Source organism: Apteryx rowi, unplaced genomic scaffold, assembly GCF_003343035.1.
Source record: "Apteryx rowi isolate R43461 unplaced genomic scaffold, aptRow1 scaffold_276, whole genome shotgun sequence".
Lineage (NCBI taxonomy): Eukaryota > Metazoa > Chordata > Aves > Apterygiformes > Apterygidae > Apteryx > Apteryx rowi.
In genome coordinates this window covers 119,086-135,957 of record NW_020449152.1, presented here as the reverse complement: position 1 = coordinate 135,957, position 16,872 = coordinate 119,086, and the positions used below count along the sequence as shown (strand labels likewise).

General features: G+C 39.8%; 1 protein-coding gene across 2 annotated transcripts in view; it reads left to right on the top strand.

Annotated features, from left to right (window-relative positions):
- PDE1C (phosphodiesterase 1C) overlaps positions 1-16,872 on the top strand; it is a 372,931-nt gene that overhangs the window by 321,110 nt on the left and 34,949 nt on the right. For both annotated transcript variants that reach the window (XM_026068589.1, XM_026068590.1), the window contains exons 10-15: positions 370-471; positions 1,775-1,895; positions 3,891-3,972; positions 9,509-9,629; positions 10,992-11,167; positions 15,928-16,227. In XM_026068589.1, the coding sequence (XP_025924374.1) occupies positions 370-471; positions 1,775-1,895; positions 3,891-3,972; positions 9,509-9,629; positions 10,992-11,167; positions 15,928-16,227 (902 nt within the window). The remainder of the gene's footprint in view (positions 1-369; positions 472-1,774; positions 1,896-3,890; positions 3,973-9,508; positions 9,630-10,991; positions 11,168-15,927; positions 16,228-16,872) is intronic.

Sequence of the window (16,872 nt, the reverse complement as noted above, 5' to 3'; positions counted from 1 at the left end):
ATGCTTCATGTCCAGGCCTTAAACAGTCTTTTTGCTAACTTCTAAGAATGTCCGATAGAAGAAATCAATTCAAGAGTTTTGTGCTTAATTAAAGAAGGAGTATAGTAGTGGGCTCTTCACAAACATCTAGGATTTCTCGTAGCAAGGGTTAGCCACCTGGCTTAATTCACAGCCTTCCCACTCTTCTATTTGTAGAAAATCATTTGTCTTTCTCCCCCTAACTGAAAGAGGAATAACAGAAAGAATGACATACAAGGCAGAAGAGCTGTCAATAGTTTGCTGATAGACACAAAAGAAACTGAAGTGTGTCTGATTTTGTCATTCATTTTTCTTTTCCCTTGCTCCTCTCATCATGATGCCATCCAAAAGGGAATTCAGGACACTGGTGGTTGAGATGGTGTTGGCCACCGATATGTCCTGTCACTTCCAGCAAATCAAAGCCATGAAGAATGCTTTGCAGCAGCCAGAAGGGTGAGTCACTTCACGACACTGTACAGAGAGGGATTGCATTCAGCTGATACATTGACACTGTGTTTGACTTAAAAAGCACCTTTCCAGAGGCTCTCAATCTCTTGATGTCTGCATCAGTTCTATTTCTGCAGTTGAATTTTGAATGAATTTGCTTAGGAGTGGACTGACACTGCCCCCACCCCCATCTCTAGTCTGTGCCGATGGACCAAAGCTTTGCAAAGGTCACAATGTTGGGATAAGCCTCCCTGGTCATTTCCTTTGGCATATCAGGGTAATATCAAGGACATGATCCAGCTGGACTGAATGGTCTCTACAGTTTGATTATAACTAAAGGCTATAAGATCTGCAGAACTCAACTTCTGCATCACCCTTCTGCAGATGGTAGCACCTGCCACCATTGCAAGGGGCCTGCTCCATGATCACAGGAAAGACAAAAATAATTTGAAATGCACCATGGGAAGGACTTGAAAAAGAACAGACGGAGCAATAGGGGGAAGGCCTTTTCTTTTTCTCCAGTGAGGCCCTGGGAGCTGGAATATCTTGTCCACAACCCTTCCCCTCCCCAAGAAAATTTACATTGCAGAAAGCTTTGCTTGAAGGTCAGTTTTTCACCTTGGATGCAGTTCTGCCTAAAGCCTGTCAGGGCAACTAGCTGGTCTGTCCTCTCAGAAGCTACAGCTCTTTCAGCTATTTCAGGCAATCAAAAGCTGGAATTAAAAACTGAACCCAGCTATCCCAAAAAAGCATTACGTACTGGGCTCTTGGGCTAACCCCTCAGGTTATAGTTTTTAAAAATTTACAGCTTCTTTTTTCTGTAGAACCAAGTGCAAGGATCCTCACACTAGGTCAGGATTCTGACTTCACACTAGTTTTCTATCAGTGGAACACGCTGCATTTACCAGTTACAGTGTAGGCTCAGCAGTGCCAGCAAAATGAGATCCTGTTTACTACACTAAGACAGTAGGGACTAAATCCTCTTCTGAGTTGCATAAAAATAGCCCAGCTGAAATGGGGAACACTGCAACTCCTCAAACATGCTTGTACAGACAGGCAACCCAAGAAAGGAACTCAGCAAGGCTAAAACCAGTTTCTCTTTGCACTTAATGTCTCCGTTACAACGGGAGGGGTATATCTGAGAAGTCAGACACTTAATCTTTCATAGTTGTCAGGTTTTGTGAACACTTAGTCCATTAATATTCTTGCCGAAGATTCTAACGGGCTCATTTCCTGCTTTAGGTGAGATTTTTGTCATTCTCCAGTGCAAGAGCAGACAATTAACTTGTTTGCTCCTTTGGGTTTTCAGAATTGACAAGCCGAAAGCCTTATCACTGTTGTTGCATACAGCAGATATCAGTCATCCAGCCAAGGCCTGGGACCTCCATCATCGCTGGACCATGTCTCTGCTGGAGGAGTTCTTCAGACAGGTAAAGCTGAGGAAATTCCTCTGCATTTCTGCAGCACAGATGGAGTGTGTAGAACTGGGCAAGGAAGTAGGAAAATATGGACACATCTTTTTCTTTTCCCCCTAATTTTCTAAAGGACATTTTAACTGATATGAACCTTTCTCATCTGACACCTGTGGCGCTGCTTATTATGTCTCTTGGGAATGTGCCTGTAGATATAGGCATTATCTATATAGTAAAAATTCTGATTTGGGAAGCTAAGCTGGGCCAGTTACTCTTATAGGTTCAGTGTGTGTTTCTAATGATCAAAAGTCAGAATATTTGACATTGTGCTTAGCTGTAGAATCATAGAAAACAGGTTCAGATAGCTATACTTCAGAGAGCTCTAAGTATATCGTTGGGGTAGATAAGAAAAACGCATTACCCTTACTTTAGATGAAGTGAACTGATTTACTTTATAGTTCACAATGGGCCTTCTGTTGACAGACCCACAAATCTAGACAAATCATTAAGCTCAGTGTGATAACTATAAGCTCCCACAGCTGACTAATTAAAAGCATTTAAAGAACTATCTTAAAAAAAAAAAGTAAAAGTAAACAGAGCACTTAGGGGTGTATGTGATACTTTCCACCAATATGAATTACTAAACTAAGCAGAAAACTAATTACTTAATTTTCCTCCAAAGTTCAATAACTTCATGTTTTGTAGTAAAGCTGAATGCAAAAAAGAAAAAAATACGTGACAATTTAAAAAAGTTTAAACAAAACTTTAAAATGGTATCAGTTTTTAAAGGCATTGTGGGAATCTCTCCTTAATGAGGACAATGCAAAACTTTGCTTAGAAATGAATTCTTTAATTTGTTTTTCAAACTAAGAATGGATTTGCTAGGTGGAGGAAGGTGGATTATGGCTGCAGTTGTCTCTGTGTTGCCACGCAGGAGGCTTATGTAATGAGGGTGATTTTCACATATATTTTAGAGGAAACTGCCACTGACCATATTTACGCTTTCCCAGCTCAGAAGGATACTAGATCTGATAAAAACTTATGCCCACCTTTTCATTTATGTTCTATTAACACAAAAAAGAAAAGTTCAGCCATTCCTATGCCTACAGAAGGTTTTTTCTGGTTAGTTTGATGGTTATTTTAGTTTCCATTTGACATCAGTTGGAACAGTGGCACAAAGTTCAACACAATTAAAGTGAGCTGCTGATTTAAAACATTGATTCTATAGTAACAGGCTATTTAAATTTGAATGCTTATCAGGGAATATTGAAACTATGTCATCCCATATATCTTCTTAGTATAATCTGTTTTAGAGCAAGTGAACCAAGTTAAAGGGCATTTTGAGAATGTGCAGCTTGAAAGACTGGCAAAGATGGGGTTATAACACTTGGTCTTCTGCCAAGGGATGCTTCTGCCAGGTAGTACCAGAAATGGACTTACAGTTCTGAGAGCTAGAAAGAGTGTTTGGATTTTTGTTCTTAAGCACTTGTGTAAAATGTTGAGAATGTCATTGTCATTTTTTTCCTTGGTGGGGAGAGGAGGGAAATAAACTGCATTTGGCCAGCCCTGACTAGTGAATTCCTTATCTGAAAGACCAAAAAGAACATGCAAACAAGCTCAAACACTGAGGGATGAGTCCTGACACTGACGTTTTCTCTTGAAAGATTGTCCCTGAGAACTGAGTTCTTCTGGGTTCTCTGGAGAACTGCGCTGGGAAGTGTTCTTGTGCTCTAGAGGTGTTTTCAGTTGATGCATAGAAATACCAAACAGGCAGGAAAAACTCTGATGAAAGATTCATTGGAATCAAGATGCTTGACTCACAAACTTTTCTTTGGATTACAACATTGTCAGCCAGTCTCAAATTCTCTAAAGATAATTTGCGTTAAAAAAAAAAAGTTACAAACTTTATTAAAGAAAGTAAAATGAGAGGCTTTTACAGTCATCACCTAAAATATTACAGAAGTGCAATGGGTCTTGTCTTTTTCTAACCTCTTCTCAATTTTACTTCTCCAGGGTGACAAAGAAGCAGAACTAGGGCTTCCCTTTTCTCCGCTGTGTGACCGCAAGTCTACTATGGTTGCTCAGTCTCAAATAGGTATGGCCCTTTTGGTGCATTCAAAGTAGCAATCTTAAAAGCAAAACTTATTCCTCTTGTGGGACTAAGATCACAGCGATCTCTCATCATTTCCAATTAGGTTATAGAGGGGAAATAAAGTGCAATGGCGTTATTTTCTCCAGATCAACAATTCAAAGCTGAGAAGCCATTTTATTTATGGTAGTGGTTCCACACAATAACCAAATTACCTCTAACGTGACTGCAAAGCCAACCAGTGCGCAGTTATGACACTAACACTTTGGTTTTCTGAGCTGTGAAGATGAGGCGTGTATAGCAACATTTTGTGATATGATTATCATTGGTGGATATGGAACCCTAATGTCAGTCATTTTGAAAACTTGCAGAAAATTGTTATGTTTTTTTCATATATTTGCCCCTCACCAAGTGTTTCAAGCTGAACGGTGTTTTCCACCAAAGCTAAGCAAATATCAAATCTTTTTCTGCTCCATCCTTTCGGAAGCAGAGGAGATTTTTTACAGGCTCATCAATTGCACTTTCTCTATGTCTTCTCCAGCTACTGAGTGAAAAATTAGGAAATGGAAGAAGCAACAAGCCTAGTGTTTGGGGAGAAAAGAGGGGTTAAGTAAGCTAGACCTGTTCAGGAGCCTGGAAGCAAGAAAAGACAACTGAAAAAGTAGATTTGTGGGTGAATTTTTATACCTAGGAAGCAAGTGAAGAGAAAGCAGATGATGGTTGTCTAACCTCGACTATAGAATAGGGTGCCAAATGGAACAACACAGGAAAGAAAACGCTGACCCTCAAAATGAGGGAACTGGTTCTAGTTTTAAAGAAGCAGTGATAAAATGTCTTAAAGTAAAAAACAAACAAAGAATTGGAAGTATGAAGTTTCTCATCTGTCTTCTGAGCTGTAAAGGGCTGGCCAAAGAGCAAGATAAAGATATCCTGAACTTAGGAAATTTCAGATTCACATCTGTGGCTCAGAGCCATTTCTGTTCAAAATTGCTTCATTGTTCTCATCAGGCGAGCCATCCTCTGAGGTGACTCCATCCCAGACTTTCCTGGCTTTGGAGGTTTAGACAGTTCAGCCAAGAATCTGAACTTGAAAAGCCCTAAGCAGGCCTGGTCTGGTTGCCAGACTCGTAGCATTTACCTCTCTGCAACAGGAACTCAGAAAAGGGGGTATGTGTGCAGAGGATGTAATTGCTGAGGACATTTGTGCTCTGTCAGCACCTCGGTGGAGGGAAGAAGCAGCAAACTTTAAGAGCTACAGCCTCAGCTAGAGCCCATATTGAGGACTTCTAGGCAGAATACTCCTCTTGCTCTGCACTGGGAAAACATGATCTCTTTCCTTAGCTGGTGTGAAGGGAAGGGCATGTAGAGATGTCTTTTTTTTTTGCATTCATCTGAGCTGCTTTCAGACATATCCCTCACTTCTTACAGCAGAGAGGAGCAGTGCTTCCCACACGGCCCCTCTGAGCTCCAGCATAGGGTCGCGGTGTGTTTGGAAAAGCAATTTGCCTTGTTCTCCTCTTTTATGTTCCTTTGCTTGGGAAGGCCAGGAGAGCCAAGAAACTTCTGCACTGATATCTGTTGCCAAGCCACTGCAAAATTAATGACAAATTAAACCATCACCAACACAATTACACGTTACAAAAGAGGCATTCCATCAGTATACAAAGGCAGCCTTATTTAGTTATACACTACTTGTCATTATATCGAATTTGTGCAGTTTAGTAATCCATTGACATTAATAGGCTACTCTATAAATCTTCTGATATTATAAAGTTTTCATTTCTCGGTCTGCTGCACATATTGGCAATGTCTTTCTATAACACCTGCTTTATTAAATCAAAGCCTCTTACATTTTCTGCCTACGTACTTGAGGTAAGGCTCTCAAAGTTCTAGGCGAGATTTTCAGAGAAATATTCTGTTCTTATTCATTTATTTATCTGATTAATAGCTTTAACAAATAGTTCTCTGGAATAGTAATCACTGCATTTCTTTGCAGAAGAAAGTACCTCATGAATTCCAAATTGTGTTATTATCTGCAGTAAGCAGCCATCAGTTTACACAAATAAAAAGAATCTGTCATTTGTGAAATAAAATCGTGTTCTTGGTTCTGTCAGGGATGAAGCCTAGAAATCCTGTTCTGGTGGCTTGGCTTGTTTGTAGTCTCTGGTTTGCTACTCTAAGGTCTGTGCAGATGCAACAAACAGAGCGGACAAGCATTTTTATTGATGAAAGGTTTTCAGAAATGCAGGCTGAAGGCTTTGCAGTATGGACATTTTCCATGGAAATGAAACACGCTAGCAGCAAAAATTTGCTCAAAAGAAAGGCTATGTCTTTTCTGTCATTTCAGTTTGTAAACAAAGTGCTGAGAGTAAGCTCCATCAGAAGAGATTCATGTCTGAAAGGGAGGCTTCTAATCAAAGTGGGGGAGACGAGCAAATTGCAATGAAAACCAGCCCAAGACTTGTATTTCCCAACAAGAGTATTAGGAGAGTTAAAACTTCTCTGTCTGTCTCAGACTGTGGGAATCTTGTTTGACTGGAGATCAGTCTCTGTTGTCATCATCCTCTCTTGCAGCTGATAAGTGTAGCAACATCCTTTTATTTTTGTCCTTTAGTTGGCAAGAAAGAAAATTACAGCTTCAGAAAACATTGGATAAAGGCTCAGTGAAAGCTGCTGATTTTTTGTGGTCAGCTCTAGGGAAACTTCTCTAACCACTGGTCATCGTGGGGATGTTCTCAGGTTGGAATAAAAATAAACTCTCAGCAGATGCCTGGAATACCCTATCTCAGAGTGCAGCAGTAATTGATAAAATCATCCTGGTCACTGGGGTACAGAAATATTTACTGCACTCATGCTATTGAACCAGAAAAACGATGATAAACTGATTAGCATCAGTAGATTTTTATTAGTATATTATTCAGCTCATTATTTGATATTTTTTAAGTTATCAAACTGAATTACAGTATTGAAGACTTTAGAATATTGGATGGGCTTGGGAATATGACATAATTCACATAATTATTAATAAAGTCCCAAGCTTTGTTTCTATTATAACAGATTATATTTCCTAATTTTATTATAATACCCATTTAAAGGTGACAGAACTGAATAACTTACTTGGATTATAGGAAATAGAGAAGAAAATAGCACATACACTTTCCTTCAGTAGAGAAATAATTTCACCACCCTTGCTTCTGTCTTATCAAAGAAAAATTCACATTTATGAAGTCAGAGAGTCATCTCAGTTTTGTTGGTGGTAGTGGAACAAATGGCAGTACTATTGTCAAGTGGAAGTCACAAAATATTGTGGCTTTGGTTTATATTCCCCTTCACTCTGCAATTTTTTTTTTTTACCCCTGGAGGATCAAAGAAGCCAAATCTGATTTCTGGAACTCTGAGGGTCATGAGAGCATCAATTACATACACATGTGTGTGTGCCTGCCTGCCTGCCTGCCTCAGAGTTCCTGTGGCACATGTAACACTCTTCTCAGTCAGTGCATTTTGCAGTGTCTTAAAAGTTATATGAATTTTGGTGGGATTGTCTAGATTGTGATCCAGCACACAGTTTCCTGTCATGGCTTTATACTGCATACATTTCTGATTAATTCCCTGAGAGGAAGGGAGTTCTTTTTTCCCTAAATTTGAATAGATAAGACCATGTCAGTGTTACAGAGGCACGTGATTCAGGTGTTCAGGTAAGACTGAAAGGCTCTGTACTGCATATTTTCTCCAGATTTACAGAATATTAGAATGGAAGTCTGAGAGCTTGCAAGTAATGTTTTTAATTAGGCTAGGTGTGAAAATAGGCTTAAATACCCATCTTTTAGAAATTTAGCAAAAAGTAGGGGAATTAGGAGAAACAGAGGGAAATGGAACTAGAAGGATGTTCAGCTGCTTTGGATGCTAGATGTGAATCAAAACGTGTAAATTCAGATGCTTTGCCAGTGTGGTCTGTTCTCCCTTTATTGTTCCATTATCAACCAGAATCGCCAGGGTCTGCCATAGAAGTATACCATAAGCCAGGCACAGAAATTTATAATGGTATGATTGTATAATTCTAACAGTTGATAATAACCAAAGATTTAAACATATGATTTGGTAATATTCTCTTAGAGCTTTTTTTTAATGTTATCTTCAAGGAATATCCTCAGCCAAACCCCATGTTGAGCTGGAGGCAAGCTTGAAGTTGTATGGTAGCAATATAGAGAAGAACATTTTATACTGCAGCCATAAAGGAGGATCTGAGGAATCCATAGTTTGTGTGGATTACAGGAGAACACTCTGACAGCTCTCATTCAGCCCTATATGGGCATCATAGGGAAATTCAAATAAAGAACAAATGTGTCATTAAAAATCTGCCTCACAGCTGGACTGAAATGTCTTATTCCTCCTGTGGTTGTTCTGTGATGGCACAATGGGGCAAAATTATGATTATTTTGTAATCCAGTGGCTGTTACATAGTTATGCATGGTAGAAGAGCTAAAATCAGTGTCGTGGGCTCCAGAGGTAACACAGGACTGGAAGGTGTGACCTAAGCCATTTCCCTGCAGTCATGGACAACTTTGCAACAGGCGTTTGGTGTAGAGTGAAATGAACATGCTACGTGTCCTTACACATCAGTGGCCACCAAACACCCAATATCCTACTGCAAATTTAAGGTCTAGTAGTGAAAGACCTGAATTGGTATATGCCTTAGGAGGGATCAGGGGCATCAGTGCTTTCTTGCATACCTCCAGCATCAAGGAATTTACTAAGTGAAGTGCCAAGTTGAGCACAGGGAACAGCCCTTGCCCCAGGTGAAGATTTAAAGGAAGGTTTAAGGTCCTGTAAGGCCCTCCCTCTCAGAATTTCCCTGTGCAACTTGCACATTGCTCCAGCACATGAGTTTATGGCTACAGGGATGTCCAGTTTCCTCTTCCCAACATTCAGATCAGAGCTATATTCATCTCTGCCAACTTGTATACTAAAGTAGGAATGATTTGGCCCTGTTTTTTTTCCTTTCACTCCTTATGTTAAAAATGAAAAAAAGCATCTAAATCTGTTTTATTATCAACAAGAACAAGCTGGGCGAGCATTCAGAAGAGAATATTCACAGTAACCCACTGATATGCAATAAGGGAGGTGTTCATGTAACTCTACACCAGCAAAACTTAGCAGTATTATTGCTGTTATATTAATTTTCTGCTTTTAGAGATATCATCTTTGAAACTGGATTTTATCCAAATTCACTAGGAATTTGGCTTAAATACCACTCTCATATAAAATAAGTTCTGATGCATCTGTTTATGCTCTGATTTGCCAGTTTCTTTTCAACTGTTTAAGGAGGTGCCTTTTATTGCACACTAAATCCAACTATTGGACTCTTGGGTCAGGGATTAATGTACAACTCCATTCTCCCTTTGTAGCATTTGCTGATCCCTCTTTCAGCATGTAATTTCTTTACTCTGTGTCTTTTGCTGTGAGGTTGTCTGTGATCACTGAAGTAGTGACTCCGCATAAATCCTTCTCTCCCCTGCTTGGCTCTGCCTGTGTTTTTGCTCAGGTTTCATCGATTTCATTGTGGAACCCACTTTTACTGTGCTGACTGACATGACTGAGAAGATTGTAACACCACTCATCGATGAAGCTTCCCGCTCCGGCCTGTCAGGGCTCAGGCGGTCCAGGTGAATAACTGCACGTGCTGCCGTTATGGCCAGCTTCCCCGGTTTCCCATCTGCCATGGGGTCTCAAGCCCGATATCCACATTGCGGACATGGCAGCTCACCTTGTGACATGATTGTGTCGCAGGGAAACTCCTGCTGGTGGAGAGGGCAAAGAGGGAGACTGGCATAAACTTGAGCCCTGCCTCTAAAGGCAGTAAACACAAATGATTATAGCCATGTAGCCTGGTGAACTCTCTCATTCACTAATGCCAAAGACAAGGTAGAGTCATTGAGAAGCACCCGTTTCTACGTGTCTAGGAGTATAGACAGGATTGAAATACAAAAAAGAGGAACGGGAAGTATAAGCACACTTGGGTTATGCAAATGTGTAAAGTACCACTAGAACCAAGTAGAACAGTTTGGATGTAAGGAGTCTTGGCTCATTCAACCTGCTCTGCTGTCAGGAAGGCCTAATGCCATGGTGCAGAGACCAGGGTGCAAGTTTGCTCCCTCAATGCCAAATGCTTTCACTGTTAAGCTAAAGTCACATTCCCTTCTGCCTGTGCTCCTGCAGGTGCCATGACTCTTGAATTTCTGGATACCTTCACCAGAAATGGGCAGAGCAAGAAGGCAGTGTCTTTCCATCCTCCTCCTGCCGACTCCCTCCCCTGTTTTCTATAGTTTCACGGACAGGGCACTGTCTTGGGATTTAAGAGCCATGTAGTCAATGGTCCTTCATTAGAGCAAGGGCCTCGAAGTCAGGATTCCCTCTCCGAGGTGACTTTTTCACCCTTGGGCTGGTATGCAAAGGGTGACCACTGCTCTCTTTCTGTGTCAGTTACTTTGCTGTCTTTATTAAAATGTGCTCAATGAAGTGTCCATCTCTAAAAGAAAACTGCAGGATCTGTAACTCATTTGAGTGCTTGATTTCAGGCTTAACTGAGGTCCCCAAGCTCTGGACAAGCTCAGAAGCAGTCCTGTGCCTAATGGCTCCCATTGGTGAATTTTAGGAGGCTCCTTATTTGACATACTAGCTTTCTGAAAATGTCTGATCCTCCAGTTAATATTTAGGGAGTGAAGATGTGCAGCAAATGTAGTCTGGGCAACTCTGAGTGATTCTTTTTCTTGGGGACTGAGGACACCTAAAAATAAGCAGGGAAAGGCTGCCTTTTGTTTCTAATACTGGCTCAGCTTATGCTGTTTGTTTTAACATGGATTGCCCTGGTGCAGGAGGGGAGAAGGATGAGGGATTCCAGCTTAGCTATGTATTTTTGCTGAATGACTCTGTTAACTTACCTAGATTTATAGTTGCTATTGCTTCTTATCTGTATTTGGGCGTATGGTATACTGGTTCCTGGTATGTTGTGTGATCTTGTTTCCCAGTCTGAACAGCCTTAGTCCCTCAGAAGTTAAAAAAACAAATACCAAGAGCACTGGGTCAGAAGGAAGTGCCTCACTCAACTGCTCCATACTCACTGTGGACTTCAAATGTTTTAAAGCCACCTGGACTGAGGTGGTACAGCAGAACCGGGAGAAATGGAAAGCGAAAGCCACCAAAGGTAACAGCGAGACTTCTTAATGAGAGAATAAAAAATCTTTTGACCTTTTCTTCTTCAAGCTCTTCTTCAATGAAATTCTTCTCCAAGTAAGCACTTTTAGTTTGAAAGAATCTGCTTTTCAAGATCAACAATCTATAATGAATTCAGAAAGACAGGAATATTATAACTCATCTGTGCCTTATTCTCTTCTATGTGGTGTAAGTGTATATGATGAAAGGGATGTGGATAATAGGTGGAAAAAAAAGGAAATTGTAAGGGAGGTCCCCTAAAGTCATGAGTCAGACTTAGGGTGGGTGCAAAAATAGCTGGAAAAGTGTATTTAGAGCACAGTTATCAGTAGAAAGAGGTATGAATGATAGTTCAGAGGAGAAGGACAGCATACCCTGGATTCACTGCTGGGTTTGATTTGCAGTGATAGTTTGGATGATGAATTACAAAGTATGCTGCATTTGCTCGTGATGTCATGAATTTGAGAGGAACTGCAAATACTTCAGAAGAATGTAGGAACTATGTTGGTTGCAAGTTGACCGTGGTGAATATCGTGATATTATTGCAAAAAACCCAAACCAACCAAACAAACAACATAGGACTTCAAGGTGTAAGCAGAAGTATTTCTCTTAAGACACCTGGCATTCTTTCCTACTTTTCAGTATTAGTAAGGCTCTTGCATGAGCCCTATTTTGGATACTGTGGTTCAGGAAAGATATGGACCAGTTGCAGACTGTACAGAGAAAAGTCAAGCAAATTATAAGGCATCTCAAAAATTAGTAACTTGTTTATCCTGAAGAAGAGACAACTGAGGAGATAGAAAGCTGCTGTTGCAGCTGCTGCTGCTGCAAAATAAGGGAACTTTTTTTTTTTTTTTAAAGTAACTCTGGCTGTTAAAACAAGAAATAATTGACAGATGATTATAGTGTGACAATAAGTTAGATGACTGCAAATCACTGTTATTGGAGATCTTTGGGAATAAATGAGAGAAACATCTGTTGAGAACAACTTAGATATAATTGCCCTGCCTTCAAGTTTGCCTCAGTTGCCTTGAGATCTCCTCAAACCCTAGAGTGATTTAGATGGGCTTTGGAACCAAATAAGAAGGAATGTATCTTAGATTTTTTTTTCTTTGTGAAACTGTTTTTGATACAATGTCTCCTCTGAGCTGAATGCTTGTTACTCAGTTCCTTATTTAATGGAGTTGTATTTTATATAAATGGAAGAAGCTCGATTTTAATACATTATGTGGCCTTGGCTTCAGGACTGATGCAAGATTTGGCTTAGCTCTTCTATTTTGCAGAGCAGATTGTTCCTCTCCAATTGAAAGGCCTGTGTGTAGGTGCAGAAGGGCAAACATTAATCAAATTAAATTTTCCTTGGGATTAAAATTTGCCGTTCAGGAAAAGCCTTTCTATTTATTCCAGGAAAATAAAAATAAAAACAAAAACACAACACAAAATTTGTTTATTTGCCAGGTTTTTTGGATGCTTTTTAGTTTTTTAATTGGTATTTACTAATTCATGTATTCTTTTTGGAATGAACAAATCAAAGCTAACCAAACAAGCAAAGTGTTTAACTTGGTCAGCATCTCACAGTATGTAAGTATTGAGTGAATGAAGCTGATATAGTTAACTATTTTTAGGGGTTTCAATACATGTACCATACATACTTGCTTATATACTAGGGATCTACTAGATAAAAATCCTATATACAAGAGAGTCCTATGGGGAAATAAATAATGCATATCTTACATTTCACTTAAAGCAAATATATAGAGTAGACCGTAATAGATTCTAGATATTTAACTTTTAAATGTGTTTTTTTAACCATTTGCAGTGACTGCTTTGCATAAAGATTTTTTTCTAAATGTGCACATGTAAATGTCAAGTTATGATTAAAGTAGATGTGTGCACATTACTTAAACAATGCTGCTACTGGTAGTATGTACTGATAAAATATTTCATACCCATTCTTTACAGGGTATCCCTGCAATAAGTGTTTAGTTATTAATACTTTAGCTGGAGAGGAAAGTGTTTTATTTTTAACTACCTCATTAAAAAAATCCTTCTGGCAGCTCTTGAGGGTCTAAGGAAGAATTAATTTATGACTCCAAAGCAGAGAACTCACCAGTCTGCATTATTAGACGTGAGGAATGCCTTGAGTAGATCATTTTATCTTTACCTTTCTGGCAACCTTTAGCTCAGAATAGCTTATTTACTCTCTCTTTTTTTTTTTTTTTTTTTTGCCAGACTTTACCACCAATAGCTCTGATCAGGGCCCCAATTTGTGTGTCAAAGGGTGGGAGATTTGGAGAAGAGTTCAAGCTTCTGATCATCTGAACTCACTGGCTTTCAAATAATTTCTGTGTTTCTGGCTACCTTTACTGTGCTGACATGCATATTCTTTAATCCTGAAAGATTTATGCAAACAAAAGACTCAGAATACATTTATATGGGCTAGGGACTAAAGAGCTGTTCTTGGACCCTGGTGCCCAGGAGTCAAAACCCTCTGGTCTGCTGCTGTCTTGTTCCTGACTTGCAGCAATCTCTGTGCCTCCCTCCATCTGTCTGGCCTCACTTGGCCATATGCAGCAGGGCCTGCCACTCAGTAGGGGTTTAAACTGCCGACCCCGTCAAACCGGTGTCTTTGCAATGCAGCAAGATGCTCCTATGATAAAAGTAAGAATTATTGTTAAAGGACAGATAAAGCAGCTAACAGTTGTTCAACAACAAATAGCAACTGGGGATCAGAGGGGAAGGAAAACCCTCTACTATTATTGTTGTTGTTGTTATTATTTAATTTATGTTGTTAGTATTATTATTCAAGAGATTGTAGAATACCGTCTTCCTTTTGGTAAGGGCATTGTCCCTAGGAGCATCAGTGTGTTGTTTTTATCCTGAGTGTAGAATTTGTGGCAAATGTCTTGGACTGTGTGGGCTAAGTAAGTGAGTTTATTACTGAGCTGTTTTTGCTTAAAGGATCATCATTAAATAGCTACAAATTAAAAGCCAGAATAAACATACACCCTGATGTGCAAAGCACTGTGTAGAGTAAAGTATTTTCTGACACTAATTTTGACAACAGGCACTCATCCGATAGTACTGTAAGAAACCCCAGTCTCCGGAGCTGAATCTCTCTCCTGTGGTTCAGGTGCAAAACGTAGCAATTTTTTTTCAGATCCCTAAATGAGAGGAAGCCTTCTATATACCATAAGTCTTCAGGCAAAATATCAACTTGCATAGCTGAGCTGTCTGTGGAGGCTACCATAGATTTCAGGAATGATTGATAAAGTGAGGGAGGCTCATATCTAATTTAATTATATTTTCATGTGAGCCATAATTTATTCATTTAAAAATTAATTAACTTTAGTTAGCTGCTGGCAAGGAAATACAGATTGGTATAAAGATGGCTTTCCCCTTTTCTCTTTTGTATATCATTGGTAGATTTTTCTCAAAACTGGTTCCAATTCACTCATTAGAAGTATTTGAGAAGATATTCAGAAATTCTTTTGTAATTTTTATTCCCTGGCCAAGACCCTGGTCGTGTAAGGCACAAAAAATCTTTGCTGTAGGTGTCAAGAATGCTTTAGCTGGACTGAAGTAGACTTCAGTCAGTATTTTATAGGGTCTGCTCACCTACTTCAACAGTCTCTCAGACACCAGGAGATGCATATATTTGTGATTCCTGTCCCAGACTCCAAATTGAGAGTATGCTGAGCTACTTGGCTGCATTTGCAGTATAACTCCTTATTCATCATGGGAAAGGGAGAGAAATCTATAGTGGCTCTGCCTGGAGCCTGTGCACCCTGGCCGGGTTTATCAGCTTGAGTGTGGCGCTGTGGGACCGTGGCTCTGTGCTACTTCCCGACGCGACCCAGGAACCTGCACAGAGCCACTGCGGCTGAGTCCACCCGGGGCTGTGCTGCCCCACCTGGGCTAGAAACGTAGCGGTCTCAACACCTGGGGCCAAAGTAATCTGCAGCCTATGTTATAATTAAGTGTTTTCTGTTGCATCAGGACACAGGGTTTGGATAGGAACAAGAGCAGTATTTTAAATTGGGGAAATTGGCTTTTCTGTGAATTTATTTTTCTCTGAATGACAGTATTTTGAGATGCTGCTGCTGTTTAACATTCACTTCTCACTTTATACTTTTGCATATTTGTATGTGACTGTAGGATACTTTGGGATGAAAGGGCAGGTACTGGTAGCAATATATTAGTCTGCAGGACCGAGTTACAAAGAAAGGATAACAGTAAGTGCAAAGGAAAAGATTGGAAAACTAGCATTGGAAGATACCTGGAATCAGGGAGACAAAGTGGATTTTCAAAGAACCAAGAGTTTTTAAATGCTTTAAGTTACAGGGTACCGTATGAGATAAGCTAAATTTGGTGTGACAGGTTCTTGAATGTCAGAAATGAAACTAACTTCCCCACTCCTAAAGCCTTACATAGCTATTATCTCTTTTTAATTTGCCTGTTAAAATTTTTGAGGAACACCATTTGCAAAGGTGGACTTTACATGGTAAAAATGGACATGCACGTAATATACAGTTATGTCAACATGAAATGTTTTTTTAGAAACCTTTCTGAAATGTTCTTCTGTGCTCTTTTTCCCTTGCCAAGTCAATTTCTACATGTATCTAAGCAAAAGTTGCTTGCATGTAAAAGGCTGAAGTGGTTTTAGATGCATGTCTTGTATCATTCATGTCAAATTTACTGATAATCGTGATTTCTTTTCTCATTTTGCTTCTCTCTTTGCTGAGGATGCAGAAGAAAAAGTTAAGAAAGAAGCAGAGGAAAATGCTCACCAGGGAACAGAGGAAAAGAAAACAGAAGAAAAAGATGAGAAGAAGCCAGCAGAAGATGCAGCAGCAGCAAAGACAGAAAATAGCAAAGAACCAAGTGCTGGGGAAAACAAAAGCACAGATTCCAGTAAGAATCATGTAAATGGGACTCGGCAAGTTGGGGTGAACAAACATGAAGTCTCTCAAGGGAAAAATGCATCTAGAACAGATAAGGGAGTGGACTCTCATCAAGCAATGGGAGAAAAGAAACAGCACGTGCAGAATGGTAAGTTCTGTTCTTCTACTGAAAGGGGAATCCATCCCTAAAATCAGTATCTCACCTCAGCGATGGGGCTGCCTGGACAAAAGGTGTCCTGGACCCAGAGCCTTCTCCTGGAAGTCGGTATAGCCACCTCCATATGGGAATTGGAAACTGTAAATTAAGTCTCCAGCAGTGTTCACTTTTGAAGGAAAGGACAGAATGGTTTTTCTCATGGAAATGAAGCAGTCAGGTATGATCCACACTTAAAAGCTGAAATAAATTGCTGTTCCCCTTGGTCTCTTTTTTATTAGGGGAAACATGAGCCTTTTTTGGAGAATTTTTGGCAGAAATTTCATTCCAGCATTTTAACTTGCTCTAGAACCGAGTTAAAATAAAAGTCACATTTTGCACATGAAAAAGGTGGAAAAATATTGGAAAATTACATATCACATTAAAAAAAATTCTTAGATGTGTGAGAACAGATCAGTTGTCTCTTGGCAACTCTTGTTCTTATCCTTCCCTTCCCACCTCCAGCTCTCTTGAGTCATTACCAAAAAATGGCAGTATAGCCACCTGTGACTTCTCGCAAACTTGGCAATTCTCAGCCAGTCCCAAACCACAAGAAAGCTCAGACTCACAGGCATCCTTTTATGAAAAGTCTGAGTGAAC